Source organism: Mytilus galloprovincialis, chromosome 5 (genome assembly GCF_965363235.1).
Source record: "Mytilus galloprovincialis chromosome 5, xbMytGall1.hap1.1, whole genome shotgun sequence".
NCBI lineage: Eukaryota > Metazoa > Mollusca > Bivalvia > Mytilida > Mytilidae > Mytilus > Mytilus galloprovincialis.
In genome coordinates, this window is record NC_134842.1 from 15,189,147 (window position 1) to 15,207,031 (window position 17,885).

The 17,885-nt window shown below is 31.9% G+C and overlaps 1 protein-coding gene across 3 annotated transcripts; it reads right to left on the reverse strand.

Annotated features, from left to right (window-relative positions):
* Nucleotides 1-285: 285 nt before the first annotated feature.
* Nucleotides 286-17,310, reverse strand: LOC143075242 (uncharacterized). Of its 3 annotated transcripts, XM_076250600.1 has the most exons (8): nucleotides 16,492-17,306; nucleotides 13,929-14,028; nucleotides 12,747-12,899; nucleotides 9,649-9,693; nucleotides 8,825-8,883; nucleotides 4,846-5,211; nucleotides 2,368-2,601; nucleotides 288-1,465 (listed from the first exon to the last, which is right to left on the reverse strand). In XM_076250600.1, exons 1-8 carry the CDS (start codon nucleotides 16,627-16,629, stop codon nucleotides 1,277-1,279), a joined length of 1,284 nt encoding a protein of 427 aa, XP_076106715.1. In that variant the 5' UTR covers nucleotides 16,630-17,306; the 3' UTR covers nucleotides 288-1,276. The 3 variants fall into 3 exon arrangements, with proteins under 3 accessions (XP_076106717.1, XP_076106715.1, XP_076106716.1); XM_076250602.1 differs by lacking the exon at nucleotides 2,368-2,601 and having other exon boundaries at nucleotides 286-1,465; nucleotides 16,492-17,310; XM_076250601.1 differs by lacking the exon at nucleotides 16,492-17,306 and having other exon boundaries at nucleotides 289-1,465; nucleotides 13,929-16,361.
* Nucleotides 17,311-17,885: the final 575 nt, after the last annotated feature.

The window sequence follows — 17,885 nt, forward strand, 5'->3', positions numbered from 1 at the left end:
TTTAAGCTTTTTTAGCTATTTATTAAAGCCTTATAGTTTTGACAGTAATTAACCAAATACTAAATAACTTTATAATTTGTAAGAACAGTATATAATTAAGATAACAATCAAATTTTATGAAAGTCAAATTTAATTTGACAAAGTTATGGAATTTTTTAAAGGTGACCATTTGTGTTTAGTCAGTACTTTTTTTTAGCTTTTTTAACTATTTATTAAAGCATTACAGGTTTGACAGTAATTAAGTTAACCAAATATTAAATAACTTTGTAAATTGTAAGAACAGCATATAAAAAAAAAATAACTGTAAAGCTTGTTGAAAATCAAAGTTGATTTAAAAAAGTTATAAAAATATTTAAAGGTGACATCTATATTTAGTTGGTACTTGAAGTTAATATTTTTGCTTTTTTAACTATTTATTACAATATTGTAGATTTGACAGTATGTAAGCAAATAACTTTGTAATTTGTAAGAACAGTATCAAGTTTTAAGACGATCAGTGTTGATTTGAAATAGTTATGGAAATTTTTAAAGGTGACCATCTGTATTTAATCCGAACTGAAAATTATAGCTTTTTTTTACCTATTTCTTAAAACATTATAGGTTTGACAGCAATAAACCAAATTCCAAATAACTTTGTAATTTGTAAGAACAGTATATAATATACAAAAAAGGCAAGTTTTATGACAATTAAAGTTGATTTGACAAAGTTGTGGATATTTTTAAAGGTGACCATCTGTATTTAATCCGAACTGAAAATTGAAGTTTTTTTTACTATTTCTTAAAACATGATAATAGATTTGACAGCAATAAACCAAATACCAAATTACTTTGACAGTATATAATTGGGATTATAGCTGTCAAGTTAAATGGAATTCCAAACTGATTTGAAAAAGTTATAAAATTAAAAAAAAATTACTATCTGAATTTTGTGCAAACTGAAAATTCAACCAGACAGGAATTTTATTGGGAGAGTTTTCATGATTATCATTTCCTTGCAAAGAAATATGTGGAACTATCCTTAACCTTGTGGCTGTGCAGTCGATTATACATAGTTTACAGTCAGAACTTTTTTTAATTTGATTTAATAAAAGAAAAGTCAATGTCCCATGCAGATCTTAGATGAAAAAAATCTTGGTCCCATTGAAATTTTGCTTTTAAAAAGTCCATGTCCCATGCTAATTTGCACCGGTCCCATGCCTTGAGAAATTTGACCGGTCTCTTTAAACTACATATTATTATTTCTCAAAAACATTGTTTTGTGTCCAATATCTAGAATTTAACAATAAAATATTGAGCGGACATTTTCAATGTTGCCTCTGCATATTGGGCATTTCCTGCCATGTTCTTGTATCTGTAGTCCACATACCAGACACAGGCTGTGGAAACATGGCTGTATGACGGCATCAATTTCCCGATCAGCACATATGATACATTTTCTCGCCGTATTAGGTAGTTGCATGGTTACCTGTTAAGATAAGATTAAAAATGATGTTAAGTGCCAGTCTATGAAGAATCAGGCAAATAATTCAAAAATTGAAACATGATGAAAAAAAAGTATACTATTTTATAGTAAATAACCTCCTGAGTTAGAAATGTTAAGTCTTTTGTTTGGAAGTGTCTGGTAATAATAATTAAATAAGTTATAAAATTGGTTAGAAGGACAGCAAATAAGTTGAAATTACAGAGTTATTTCCCCTTATCTGTTCATTTCTAATGCATTCAACCAAAATGTATCTTCTATTACCAAAACAGAATACAGAAACACATGTTATTTTTGTGTATAACTACATATGATAAGGTAAATAAAATAAACAGCTGTGCCTACAGTGCATGATACACCTGTATTGCGCATATAGAAATTGGAAAAGACAGCATTAATAATTTCCTTTAATTCACATTGTTTAAGTCCTGTAACTCCAGAACAACAAATAAATAATAAAAAATCAAAAGGGAGCTTCATTATATCAATCCCAACAGTAATGTAAAGTTTCAAGGAAATCAGGAAATTTAGAAACACTACAGAAAGTGTGAAAAATGGGGAAAATTGCCTGAATTCAAATTGTTAAAAATTCTAATTACTCTGAAACAACACGGCAATTGCTTTTTCTAAATCAAAAGGGAGCTTTCTTCTGTAATTCCTAATGTTGTGTTATTATAATGTGAGGAAATATAAGGTTAAAAGGAATTTGAGCTATAGTCCGATAAAGTCCCATTAATCCAAAACACATAATATGAAATTAAATGATGAACAACGGTATACCATAATATGTTCCGTCTAAGACAGGCCTATAAAAACACCAAGCAACATGCAATGATGCAGAACATACAAACATTGAATTTATTCTTGTGATTGTAACAAATACTTACTGTTGGTGTACCTGCATGAACAAGAATATTAGAGCTTGTCTGAGAAATAGGTGTGGATGTTGCAGGTGAGGTTACATGTGCTGTGAACTGTGGTGCAGAATTCGAAGGAGTGGAACATGTTACTGTAGGCAGGGTAGATGAAAGTAGGTTTTCTGTAAACTGGGAACCAAGATCTGGCAATGATTCCTCAGAATCAGAAGTAATAGAAAAATCTAGACTTGTTATGTGCTGAGCCTATGGGAAAAGTGAAAGATACACAAATAAGTCGCTCCTTTATAAACATTTAAAAAAAAAAAAAATGTTTGAAAACAAATATTCTTGATTTTTCTCTCAACAAATTATTTGTTTACCAAAAAATTTAATTTCCTGTAACTTATAAAAAAAAAATGTAATTCAGTGGTTACTTGTTTTATGAAAGAAACATAGCCTTTTCACTCTTATTGTCATGATCATGATTCATTTGTTATATCTGTATACTTATAGCTTAGTTTACAGTCATAAAAATTGAGAGTTTTACACATATTTAGGATAATCATGCAGCACATCTTCTCTCAGATAGGAAAATCCAGTATAGCAGGAGTGATTGTGGATTAATTTGGTTTCATATTGTTTTCCATGGTTTCAGGGAAGATACTTGATAAAAAGTAGATAACAATATGCATTAACTTTCTTCTATATGTTTGTTATAAATTTCTTGAAATGAATTGAATGTGTTTATTGCTGTGCAGAAATTACTTTGAAACAGATTTTTTAAAAAACATGGTTTTATATATGAAAAAGATAGTGAAAATTGAAAATGATGAATACTTTTGGCCACACTAGTTATTTTTTGACAAATAGGAAGTTATATTCATCTTATTTACAGCAAACATTGCTTGCATAAAGTATACAAATGCCTATTGATTAAATGATTTTTTTTTTCAATACCACTAGTTCAATTATTTAGATTGAGAAAAATGCAGCTGATTCATCAATATTTAAGCATAACTGCACAAGTTATGTAATTTTCTTGACAAGTTTAACATCATTTTGTAACTGGAATATCTGAGCATACATTTCATTGATAAATTTATGGATATGTTCATGGATAGGATGTTTAGAATGTTATGATCAATGCAATATATTTTGTGTATCTCAAAAGTAGTGACAAGCCTTGAAATATTTAGATATCAAGTCAGTCCCTAATAAGATTTCTTAAATAAAAAGAAATCTGACATTTAAATCACTTTGTAAATCATGATTAGCTTAACAATTTGCAATGAAAATTATGGCTCTTACTCTACCAGATGTCATGATATTCCCAAAATCATTTCGAAAATTTGGGAAATTGTTATAAGAGTGCACACGCTGAAATGTCTTGCCTTCTTTACTACTAATTGATATTATGTTGATAGTCCTAAATATATACTATCACATTAACTAAATATGATCCAAGAAATTGAGGTCAAGGTCAGATAAACCAAATTTGAAATACATATACACCCTACAATCATAGTCCATACACCAAATATGCTTGAAATATAGTTGAACTTTTTCACATCCAAGAAACAATTTTAACTTTACCAGGAAAACTTATCTTTGATCAATAAACCATGAAAATGAGGCCAAGGTCAGATGAACCCTGCAAGGCAGACATGTGCACCTTACAACACTTTACATGCTATAAATATAATTAACCTTTTGCATTTAGTATCTTAGAAACTAACATAACCAGAAAAATTTAAGATTGACCAAGGAACCATGAAATGAAGTCATGGTGAGATGATAATTGCCAGACACACATATAAACCTTACAATCATTCCATACACCAAATATAGTTGACCTATTGCCTATAGTATTAAAAAAACAGACACAAAAAAAACCAACTTAACATTGAGCAATGAACAATAAAATGAGGTCAAGGTCACATAAAATATGCCAGACTGACATGTACATTGTAAAATATTATTACACTACAAATAGTTGACATATTGCATACAGTATTTGAAAAAAATAACCAAAACACAAAAAATTAACTTTAACCACTGAACCATGAAATCAGGTCAAGGTCAGATGACAGTTGGTGGTAATCAATTTACCAAAATTAGTATACACCAACCTAAAGATGATGTGTATTGAGTTTGAAAGCAATCTCTTAAGTGGTTTCAGAAAAGAAGACCTTTAAAGTAAAGTTTACCACGGACAGAATCTGAAAGCAAATGATCATGCAACAGCTCACCCTGATCTTTATTCAGGTGAGCTACAAATAGATGTTTTTGGAATCAAGAAGTGAGCTCATAATAATTAAATTTTGTATTTACAATAACTAGTGTAGTAATCACATTGTCATAAATTTTCTGAAATGTGTCTATGACAATATTCTGCAGCAAATTAAAATTACAAATACTGCTATAAAACTGAACACTCGTTGATTATGGTTAAGTGATAATTCAATGTTGTATTCCTGTTAAAAAGATGGACAATTATATATTTTTTACCTTGATTTTTGTCAATAAGTAGATTCGTTTCTTTTGTGTCTGACAACTTTCAAAATATTGTTTTGCAGTGAACCCATCCCTACTGATTTCTCTCCCTGCACTATTACCAATCCTCAACTCCATTTCACTAATTCTGCCTTTAAAGTTTCTGCCATTTTTGAAAAAAATGTCTTGTAAACATTGAAGAGTTTCTTCGTAGTCTTTATTATATGCCAGGTTGATATCATGTGATGGAATCTGCTTATTTCGGGAGCTTCTTACTTGGTGATAAGATGAAGTGTTATAGGAATAATGCTGCCAACCGATACCTAGTTTAACTATATCTGGTTTTGGCAGTTTCTGTGCAGATGTTCCTGGTAAATTGGTCTGAAACAATATAGATAATACAACAGTTTGAAAAGTTAAATTATGAACATTGCACAGTTCGTACTGGTACCTACCGTCAACTTTTCCACCCAGAGCAACTGGTTACAGGAAAAGAAGATGCCGCCAATAATTACGCTACAGGACATTACACCATCAGGAAAGAAATTGTAGATTTAGTACAAGCAATCTGGCATACCATGAATTTAGCTTTATCAAATTTTAATCTCATACCAAAACAAACAGAGTAAAACTAGTCCATCTTTATATTCATACTGACAAAAGGTGCAGATACTTAGTTCAGATAAATACTAACTGACACTATTAAGAGATTTTTTACCTGCTTATGATGTGACATTACTACATATGGGATATAGGTTTTACATCTACTGGGGGGTAATCCGAAGTAAATTTGCTCTTATGTCACCTTTTAAGATAAACTGAACATTATTTTCAGGGCTGTTCAGGGCCAGTCACTGTTAAATTCCAATTTGGCAGGTAGAAAAATTTTGTCCAACTTATCATTTTTGTTTTAATATCCAATCTTTCATCTGCTATGGATTTGGCGATAAAAGCCAAAAACCTAAACGAAAATGTCATTTCAAGAGGCACAACTCCTGAAGGGGTTGACAGATTGTTCTATTATGAAGCAGGGAAATAAATTTTTCCTTCAGATAATTTTGTGTTGATCATACATTTCATGTATCTTCCATAGATTTGGACATAAAAGCCAAAAGCCTCAAATAATGTGATTTCAAGAGCAATAACTCTTAAATGGGTTGTCTGATTTGTAGGAAAGATAGTGGGTTGATAGATTGTATCCTTCTGGTCATTTTTGCATTTCATAGCTTTCATCTATCTTCTATGGTTTTCCAGATAATAGAAAAACACTTCAAACATTTGTCAAAATTTAAATTTTTAAAAGGGACAATAACTCAAACATTTAGTATACGATTTTTCTGAAAATTTCAAAGTAGACCGATCTTCAATTTCCAATCATTTTTACCTAGGCCAGATTTACTATATCCGATTCAGTTTTATTGAGCTATAAGCAAAAAACTTAATTTTACCTCAATGTTCTACTTTTAGCCCTTGTGACCAATTGCTTTTTTTTTTACAGAATTGAAATTAGGAAATTTTGCAAAGGATATGAAAAAGATCATCACTTTAAAGTTTCAAAACATTTGGCTCAGTGGTTATAGAGAATACTATTTTTTTTCTAATCTAAATGATGGCAAAAGCTCACACTGGCTTTTAGTCAAGTGAGCTAAAAAGCAGAAGAGTTAACAATATACTGTCCATTCTTACCTTACTCAGTATAAATGGAAAATATATCAGTCTAACAGAATTTTAGTACTTAAGCTTTGTTTTGTGTAAAGTAATGGTAAATGTTTATCTGGCAAATTTATACTTAACAAGAGCTATCAGAATGACAGCTAAACCAGATTTTTTACATGTATTTGTGTCCTGGCAATTATCAATATCACAAGGACCAAAACTCCTAAATGGTAAAAGTTACAATCACCAATATCAAACTTGACCTCAATTTAGTCATCAGTAACAACATATTAAAATTAGATAAACATTGGTTGAACAGTTCAAGAGTTAATGCACACACACACACAACAGGAAACGCCATTTTTTCAATATTTCAAGAACTGTAACTCGATCCTTAACGGTAAAAGCAAAATCGTCATAATTGAACTTTACCTCCATTATGTCAGTAACAACATATTAAAATTCAAAAGACTTGGTTGAACAGTTTATGAGTAAATGCACGGACAACATTTCACTGCAACCAGCCTTACCACATGCCTTACATCCCAAAATCAATAACGTTATTTTCCTCAACAATCCGGATAAAAATGTGTATTAACATTTATGAAACATTCAATCAACAATCATGTAAAAAGAAGAAAGATTTTTTACAAAGGCATTATATTATTTATAATTTAAAGCAAGCCTACATTGTAACTGGAAAAACAAAATCTCACAAGAATCCTAAGTACTAAGCCTCACAACTCTACAAAAGTCAACTGATAAAATTTTTCTGGATATGCACATTAACATATCATGTCCGCATTAACTTCAAAGTTTCATGAAATTCTGTTATGTGGTTTCAGAGGAGTTGCACTTACAAATTGTTGCAGTTGTATATTTAGGCCAAAACTCTAAGTTCAAAGGGTCGTAACTCATAGAAAAACAAGAGTGGACACAGATGAGTGTGGAAAGTATTATGCATTATGAGAGTACCCGGGTATTGCATAAAACTGTTAGTCAACTCACTAAGGATACTCCCCATGCCATTATTGCATATTTACTACACTATATTCAAGCTTGATACAGCTCTGAATTTGGATTGAGATTAAATAATTAATACATCATTGATTTCTGACACACAATGAATGTGTCACTACTATTAATGACTTTAAATAAAGGGAATATGCATACATTTACATATAGCTATATTAAACTGACAGAACATTTAAAATTAATAATGATTAGAGTAATCTATCTTTGCATATTTTAAGTAGTGTGTGGAAATAAATATAACTACATCTATATAAAGTAAGTTCAATTATCTCCCTTTAAATACTTCAGACAAAGAAAATCTTCCTTTATGCATATTCTCTGGTCATGTATTCAACTGTGTAAAGTGTCATTAATATTGCTACAGCTATTTAGGAGGAGTTGTGCTTACAAGACCTATTGCCAAATACTGTGAAATTTAAACTAAGAAATCGCAATTATCTCCCTTGTAAACATCTGACAAGAAATATCTTCTTTCATGCACATCTTCAGGTTGTATACAACAACAGTGTAAAGTTATTTCAATATTGATAGATCTGTTAAGGAGTAGTTGCGCTTAAAAGACCTGTTGCCATTTATGGCTATATAAAAACAAAGTTAATTTAATTATCTCCCTTAAAACAATTTCGACCAGAAATTTTTTACTTTAAGCACATTGTTACATTGTGTACTACAACTGTGTAAAGTTTCATCAATATTGGTCCATCCGTTTACGAAATATAGACAGACAGACAGACAGACAGACAGACAGACAGACAGACAGACAGACAGACAGACAGACAGACAGACAGACAGACAGGCAGATAGACAGACGGACAGGCAGAAGGGAGGACGGTTGTACAGAATTATTTCTATATACTCCACAAAACTTTGTTTTTTCTGTCGATATGTACACCTACATAGTATGTCCTTATTATATACAAAATTTCATAAAATTCGGTTGTGTGGTTTCAGGAAAAGTTGCCATGACAAACTGTTGCAGTAGCTAGTATATTGAAGCCAATAAGTTCAAAGGGGCATAATCATAAAAAAAATGAATCATAATTTCCTGTCGATATGCACATCTACATAGTAAGTCCTTATTATTATCTACAAAGGTTCATGAAATTCTGTATTGTAGTTTCAGAAGAGTTACGATGACAATTACAGGACTGACAGACTGTAGTATATTGAGGTAAAAGGTTCAAGGGGGCATAACTCATAGAAATAAAATTTGATCATAATTTGCTGTCAATATGCACATCTACATAGTATGTCCTTATTACAAGAACAGGACTGACAGACGGAAGTATATAGTAGAACTTACACATTTTCTTTTTGAAGCTCTGGCTTGTTCAATGAAACCCATTATTTTTGAGGTAGACACTGAAATAGAAACGAAATGGAGTTAAAAATGTGATTTAATTACAAATCACAATAACTAAGTATAACAGTTACTTTAGTTGGAGCATCTCTTCTTTTAATGAATAAATAAAATTCTGCGGATCATGGTGCACACTAATAATTTCAACCACATGCATCAGAATCACATGTTCTTTTGGAGATGTGAGCTAAAAAGTATTCTCAAAATATATAGTGGCTATTAAAATGACCATATTTGCAAAAAATGACATATTTTGTAAACCAAAAAGCAGCTCAAAATGGTCAATATTTTGACATTTTTAATTCAAATGCACTACAATTGGTTCTTTGTTGAAATATTTTAGGATTTTAAGAAACAAGAGGCTCTCAAGAGCCTGAGTCGCTCACCTGTAATTTTTTGCTTAAATATTTTATCATGATTATATTTGATGTTTATATCTTTATCTATAACAATATTCTAGACAATAACCAAAAACTGCATAATTTCCCTTAAACATGTTAAATCATTAACAAGCCACAAAAACTGCATTTGACCCTTATATTCTTTTTTTAGACATGGCAGCCATGTTTGTCGATGAGCAAAACTTCAGATATAGTTCATAAACTCAATAACCTAAGGAAAATTCAGTTAAAGTTTCAAAGTATTTAGCCAAGTTGTTTCAGAGCAGAAGATTTTTAAATGTTAGCAAACATGATGACAAAATTGTGTAAAATTCTCTTTAAAGGGCAATAACTCCTTAAGCGGGGGTATAAAAATATTTCACTAACCTTCCATGCCTGGTGCTGATGTGTCTTGCTCTCTACCACTGGATTCTACAATAAATTGAATGTTTCCCATCAACTGTGTTTTAGGACAAAGATGTTCGTGTTTTGTTTTTTTATCTTTTTAGTTTCAAGAACTGTACCCAGGAGCTGGCAACTTCAGTAATGACATTTAACACATTTTCAGTTATGAACTGAGTTTCTCAATCAATCAGTACAAAGTTGCATTTTTAATGCTTAAAATAAATATTAATTAAAATTTTGTCTGCTTAGACTCCCACAAAGTCAGTATGTACCTCTCTGTTCCTTTAATTGTTATTTGGTTTTAGAGAATAAACTTATCCACTCTATCTTATTATCTATATATATATATATCTGTGTGGTGACACAGTTGACAATCACAACATTCTCACAGCTCAATTAAGTCTGACAGATTATTGGTGCAACACATCTGTTGAAGTTATGAAATATGGACAAGCTTTAATTGTAGCATAAGGATAAAACAGTTTTTTAAACATATACCTGTATATGCAGGGGTCTTTAACGTATTATATCGTCCAACATTAATGTCATGCTGCCCCCCCCCCCCAAAAAAAAATAAAGATTATGAGAAAGTGTCAAATTGATGCTATGAAAACGTCACGCAAGTGCAGACGGCATTTGACAGTTTTTAGTGTTTGATTTAACATTGCTAATTTCTGTCAGTTTCATTAGAATGGAGATAACAATATTGTATTTTAATGCTCGACGGCATCAATTGGGGATGTCTCTGCTAACATGTTGCCAGTAAACTCCCAATCCCAATTGATGCTGTCAGAGCTTTTAAACATCTTATAATTCTCTGTAAGAATCACCCAAATATGAAAAATGTTGGCCACATTTTTTTTTTCATTATTATACTTTTTGGGTTCAAATTAAAGTATTCAACCATAAATAAGGTCATGAATCTGACCAAAATTTTCATCCCTGTGGTCTCGTTGCCATGGTAACAAGACTTTCCTTGGTTTCAAAGGTATTTTTGCATATATTCTAGTAATTGACCTATTTGAGGAATAAAATCAGACAATTAAAACAAACAAGAAATTCCTCGACAGAAGTTGGGTTGTGGATAATATTGGTGTAATATATCCTTAAAACCATATTTGATAAAATTTTCTGTCTAATTATAAGATTTAAGGCCCGTTCTCTATATTTTTCTAACTGAAGAAATAGTTGAATTTTGATAATTTTGATAATTTTGAATATGGGATTAACTGCAAATGCAGAATTCCCCTCAAATATCATTATGAAAAATGAAGAAAAGGTTGTTTTCTTATCAAATTCACCAAAACATTTTTTTGGGTAAATACCCCTGAAACCAACTACATGGTGCTTATTAATAACGCCCTACAGGCAAAAACAATCCTTTCTGTCCTGTCAATTTATGCCAAAGCTGACCGAACAAAGAAAAAATGGCAACATAATGTATTTTGGGCTTTTTTTTAAGATGGCAGTGCCTACTATCACATAGTAAAAATCCCCATTTAGCCAAGTTGTCTTTTATTTTGGTTATTTTTGGGGTAAAAGTCTGGTTTTTCACCCAAAATCGCTGAAAACCGGAAATTTATGAAATTCCTCTAAGTTTAATTGCAACATAATGTTTTTTTGGCTCATTTTACAGCTGAAATTGCCCACTATCATATATATACTAAAACTGCTACACTAATCTTGGTAGTCATTTTTTGTTATTTTGGAGGTAAAAGTATATTTTTTAACCAAAATTGCTTAAAACTTGAAATTTTTTAAATACCCCAAAGTTTAATTGTAACATAGGGTATTTGGGGCTCATTTTTAAGCTGGATATACCAGGTTACCCCCTATCACATTCTTAAAAACGCAATCAATACCTATTAGAATTGATTACAAATTTTATGTTTACAAATAACGGTAATAAACTAAAAATCTGAAAATGGACATTAATGAAAACCCTCGACGTTTAATCGCAACATAAATGCAGTAATTTAGTTTCATTCTTCTTATCTGATCGAAGTTTTAGACCTTCACCTTTGATCCACAGAGTTGTACATACATTAAAAAACATTTTCTAGTGGAAATAAATATATATGCAATGTATAAAATTTGTAATTATACGTGTGGACATGATGTGTTATGGACATAGGCAAGGATGGACATACTGGTCTTTTAAGGGCGACCATTGGCCCGCCTGCCCTTTAAAATTTAGCAATATATCATTGTCTTAGGCCAGAGTCCCATACTAATGCAACAATTAAACCATTAATTCATTAATGTTAGTAGCATGAAGTAATATTTGGTGAATTACAGATCTCTGTGAAACAGTGTGTTAATAATAACATCATGTTTGTGTGAAAAAGGGGGGTTGTGATACCTTTTTTAGCAATATTTTTCTAAATAAATGTGTAAATAAAAGGTGATTCCAAATGAAGTTAAAGTCCTTTATGGTCTACATTTCTGCAAAAAAATATTTAAGGGTCAAAACATGCCCATTTTCGGCCAAATTAAACTTATCGGTTTAGACCTGACTTTGTGTCATGTATACTTAGTTAAGATTTCACAAATATCAAAGTATCTGTATGTTTTATTACGAATAATACCATGTTGTTCATCACTGATTATCTGTTTTTAACCTTAATTGCAATTAAAAAATAGTTTGACCATATTTAGAATATCAGTTTTGAGTAAAATTTTTTAGCTGGTTGCTAAGGTAAAATTTGTCCCTAGCAACAACAAAGAAATCATGATAGAATCAAATTTTCTTCTTTATTTCTAGTGATAACACAACTATATTGCATGGAAAAATACATTTTCAAGTTTTCTCAATTTTTTTTGGTGGCCACCTGTTGGTTGATTCTTATAGAGCATTGATGTTAAAATACAATACAATAATGTTATCCCCTAAGTCTATAAACAATGCTAAGGACATTTGTTTATGGTCGTACAAAATAAAGAATTGGATGCTTTTAGTGTTTGTTCATCTTTACAACAACTCCATGCTATAATTAAGCACATTGGAAGCAATTATAACATCCATTTTGAACCTTTTAACCATCTTGATGCAAATTTACAACAAAACTTAAAAATCATACCAAACTGCTTGTTCCATGTTTCACCCTCGTTCAAAATCATGAGGATTGTGTTTGGTGTGAGAGTTGAAAAAAATTTGTCATCTATTTCCACACCATCTTCATTTAGAACAGATGTTATATGGTTGCCCTCTGCAATAGTAAACTTTTCCTTACCTAAAAAGAAATGACTTTATTCATATAAATGTGATTATATTATGTAAATTACAGCAAATGATCCCAATTCCAAAAATTAAACAAATGACATGCTCATTTAATATTTAGTAATTTAATTTTGACAGACTGCTACAGGACCTGTGTTGCTCCTACCAATTTACTTACTTCATGAACAATCTTTATCCTAGATGGATTTTGATAATTGTTTCATTAGAATTTAAGACAATCTTTATATATATTGTGTCCTTTTTCTTTCTAACAGAGTTGTAAAAAATGGAAGAATGTGTCCATTGGCCACAGATGCCCCCACATGTAAATATATTTGTTTTTGTTTTTTTTATGTTTATAAAGGGGCATAACTAACCAACCAGTAAATTTGACACTCACATATTTGGAACTTTATCTGTGTGTTTATCTGTGTGTTATGATAATGAGTATTGTGTATAAGTTTCATAATATTTGATTGAAGCAAACTTAAGTTAGAGATCGGAAACTTAAAAGTTATAGCTATTTTTATGTTTATAAGTGGGTATAACCCAAGAACGATAGAAGTGGCACTACTTGATCTGTGTATTATGGTAATAAGCATTGTATGTAAGTTTCATAATATTTGGTTGAGGCAAACTACAGAACGTTAGAGATTGGAAACCACAGATTTAGCAATTTTTATGTTAAAAAGGGGCATAACTCAGTAACAGTTAAAGTGACACTCTCCAATTTCGAACCTGATCTGTGTTTAATGGTAATAAGCATTGTGTACTTTTTCACATCAGGACAATAAAAGATTTTGAGTAGGCAGCTATTTTCTAGCTAGGTAGCCTCACTAGTAGGGTAGGGCATTTTTACATTTAGGTATTTTTAATGGACTCAGAGGTTTCACAAAAGAAGAATTCTTTAAAGGAAAATTTGCAACAGATGAGACAGTTGGACAGAGGACAAAGTTGATGGCAATACATCACCCTGGATGTCCAGCTTCTTGTTTTGTTTATTATTACTATTCAAATTCAAACCATAGCAGTATAAACTTACATTTATTGACCATATCTGCAAATGAAGAGGCAAATACACCTTTTCTTATCCTCCTGTCATGCGTAAAAATCTTTAACGGTATTTTTGTCTTCTCTGTGTCCTTAAAAAAATGCAATCAAACTCAGGTATACTTTATGTATGGACTTCTATGTATAGAAACGTGATTTTTGTATGATAATATAGTCTTTAGTCAACTATGAGTATGGATAAATGCGATTCAGAGAAGATCCAAGATCTTTGAAATAGTTTACGACGACGGACAACGGATGACAGACGACGCCAAGTGATGGCATAAGCTCACATGGCCTTTTAGGCTAGGTGAGCTAAAAATGCATTTAAAAAGTTTTTATTACTTTTAAACACAGGGATACAACTTTTCAAGCTTTTTTACTAAGTTGAAAATGAGTTCAAAGTAATTTGATAAAATGCTTAAAAGTATGTAGGCTTCATATTAGAAGTTCTTTATAAAAGGCAAAATTAGAAAAATTAAAATATCTAGCAAATTCTACCTTCAAACACTATTTAAGGGGACGACCATGTTGAGGGCCAGGAGGATTTTGAATAATAAATAACTTGTCCTGAAAAAAGCTGAAAATAACTAGATATCAGTGAGATGGCCATTGGGAGCCATCACTGTGGGCCCGCTGTCAATAACAGACACAATCTTTACCATAGGACATGGGATTCCCAACTGTAAGTGTTTTACCTTGACCTTTGACCTACAAAATTGTTGCTTAATAAACATGTCAAGTACAAACTTATCCTAATGGTTCTCAAGGTATGGAGCGGACAGGATCTTTCCCATAGGTCATGGGGTTCCATAATAAAATCTAAATTTTTGACCTTGACCGTTGACCTACAAATTTGAACAAACATTATGACACAACTCTTGTGTTGGTTAATATACATGTTAAGTATAAACTTTGAAATCATAATGGTTCTCAAGATATGGAGCGGACAGGATCTTTCCCATAGGACATGGGGTTCTATACCAAAACCTAAGTATTTGACCTTGACCTTTGACCTACACAGTTGAACATACATTATGACACACTCTCTGGTATTGGTCAATATACATGTGAAGTATAATTTTGAAATCATAACAGTTCTTGAGATATGGAGCGGACAGGATCTTTCCCATAGGACATGGGGTTCTATACTAAAACCTAAGTTTTTGTCCTTGACCTTTGACCTACAAAGTTGAACATACATTATGACACACCCTCTGGTGTTGGTCAATATAAATGTGAAGTATAAACTTTGAAAAAATAACGGTTTTCAAGATATGGAGCGGACAAGATTTTGTTATGGACGGACGGACGGACGGACGGACGGACGGTACGACGGACAGACGGACTGATCACTATAGGGCGACCCGCCTTTGGCGGGGCCCTAATAACTTGAGCCCAATTGTCAGGAAAAAAATAATCTGGCATGACAAGAGGGGAATTAGTTTTAAATGAGGTTGAAAATAAATGGTCGTGTGCACAAAAAATAAACCACCACGCAAAAAGTGAAAATAAAAAACTCATCCCAAAAAATTCTTGAGACCCCCTACCTCCCTCTTACAGTACAACCCAGAGTACAACCTGGAACAAACTCTTAGTATATGGTCAACATCTGCTATAGTCGCATCAAATGGTGACCATTTATTTGAGGGGTCATAAAACCTGGGATGTTGGCCATTTATTGGGGTCATAAACCATGGACTGGTGGTCAAGCTAATCAGTTTCATTATTTTTTTATCTATTTATTTAAAAGGTGTGTAAATGTTATCCTGCATCAGTACTTTACCTGTACAGGTGAATTGTTTTTTTTCCCATTGAAGTTGTCTACATGTGTATAAGTTTTGTTTAAAGATTGAAATAGAATTTTTGTATTTCTTCATTTCAAAAGGTTGGAAATCATCTACATGTAAAGGCCACAATGTATTATTATTTATTCTCTTTACATGTGATTCTTTTTTTCTTATTCTGTATTTTTTGGGATGCAAATAAATTCCCTCTCTCAAGCAGTTTCAAGTGTTTATATTGCAGAAAATTCAGTTCAATCTTTATCACAATGCTTAAATGATAAAGAGCTATAATTATTCAGTTTAAGATAATTTTTCCCTTTACAAAAGAATACAAAGTTGAACAACATCTTATTTATTAATAAAATCAAAAAGAAATTTAAATAAAATAAGTTTTGTAAGAAAAAGCAGACAAAATATCTCAAAATAAAGTTGTGACTTTTTTTCCTCTGACTTTTTATCCCTGATTTTTTTGTATGTGACTTTTTTCCTGTGATTTTTTTCCTTACATTCGTTTTTTCCCAATTTCAGTGTATGCTATATAAGAATGGGTACAGTTTTTAATGGCAAAAATGGCACACTCCTACCAAATAAAATCGAAGTTACCCCCCGTGGCCCCCAAAGACAGAAATCATACTACTATATATATATATATATATATATATATATATATTCTCTTGTGCGCCCTCCTTCACAAAACAAAATATTCGGATATTCAATTTATATACATATGTTATTTATTTTGTTATTTTTATAGTAACTAAAATATACCTGATTATACATATCTACTGTAGCGCATTTGATGGAACTCACAGAGGAATATTCGGTGAAAGGGGAATGAAACGATCTGTATTGACTGTCCCCAGGTACGATCATCCACATGATCCATATCATAGGGGCCGGTAACATACTGTTTGAAAAAAAAATTACACTGATATGTAATAATATACAATTATGGCCTTCATCAAAAGTTTTAATATCCAAAATTATTAAATCGAGAAAAGAGTTATTTTCCTCGAGGTCCGTAGGACCGAGGGAAAATAATCTTTTTCGAGATTTAATAATTTTGGATATTAACTTTTATAAAGGCCATAACTGTATTATTATACTGAACTGAACGTTAAGTTGTTATTTGAAAGACGTCGTGCAAATTGCCACCAAATGAGTTATTTTGCCTACGCGCTCATTCCCACACAGTTATTTTGCATACGCGCAGTTGCCCGCGGGAAATATGGGGTTATTTTGACAACGTGCATATTCCCTAACAGTTATTCTGCCTATGCGCAGTTACCCGCGGGAAAGAGGGGTTATTTGTGAAGGTTATTTTATTATAGTGGTTACTATAGTAAAGTATAATAATACGTATTATTACATATCAGTGTAAACATTTTTTTTTCAAACAGTATGTTACCGGCCCCTGTGATCCAGACATGTATATATGGCGGCACAGGCACTTGTCTCAGAAAACGAATCCTATATTATGTAGGGTTATTGTATGAATATTGGGGAATTGTCCGGAGTAGAATTTAATATTATTGCACGAGCTTGTGAGTGTACAAGGGACAATATTCCCCAATAGTCTTTTTGTTGTTGGGATGTATAAGTGCTGAGCTACTCTGTTTTTGTTAGATGTATTTCTATCCATCTGATGTGTTAAGCCTTTTTCAACTGATTTTTATAGTTCGTTCCTATATGTTGTACTGTTACACCACTGTCCAAGGTTAGGGGGAGGGTTGGGATCCCGCTAACATGTTTAACCCCGCCACATAATGTATGTATGTGCCTGTCCTAAGTCAGGAGCCTGTAATTCAGTGGTTGTCGTTTGTTGTTGTGTTACATATTTATGTTTTGTTCATTGTGTTACATTTGTCATTTAGGGCCTTTTATAGCTGACTATGCGGTATTGGTTTTGTACCGTACGCGTACGGTGACCTATAATTGGTAATTTCTGTGTCATGTTCTTTCGTTCTTATGTTGTACTGTTTCACCACTGTCCCAGGTTAGGGGGAGGGTTGGGATCCCGCTAACATGTTTAACCCCGCCACATTATGTATGTATGTGCCTGTCCCAAGTCAGGAGCCTGTAATTCAGTGGTTGTCGTTTGTTGCTGTGTTACATGTATTTGTTTTTCGTTCATTTATTTGTACATTAATTTGGCCGTTAGT

Coding starts and splice junctions, on each gene's coding strand:
- LOC143075242 (XM_076250600.1), bottom strand. CDS start 16,629: ATGTTACCGGCCCCTATGATATGGATCATGTGGATGATCGTACCTGGG. Junction 12,900..13,928: donor TGCAGATATGGTCAATAAAT/GTAAGTTTATAC, acceptor ATTTCTTTTTAG/GTAAGGAAAAGTTTACTATT. Junction 1,466..2,367: donor TTCATGCAGGTACACCAACA/GTAAGTATTTGT, acceptor TTATCTTAACAG/GTAACCATGCAACTACCTAA.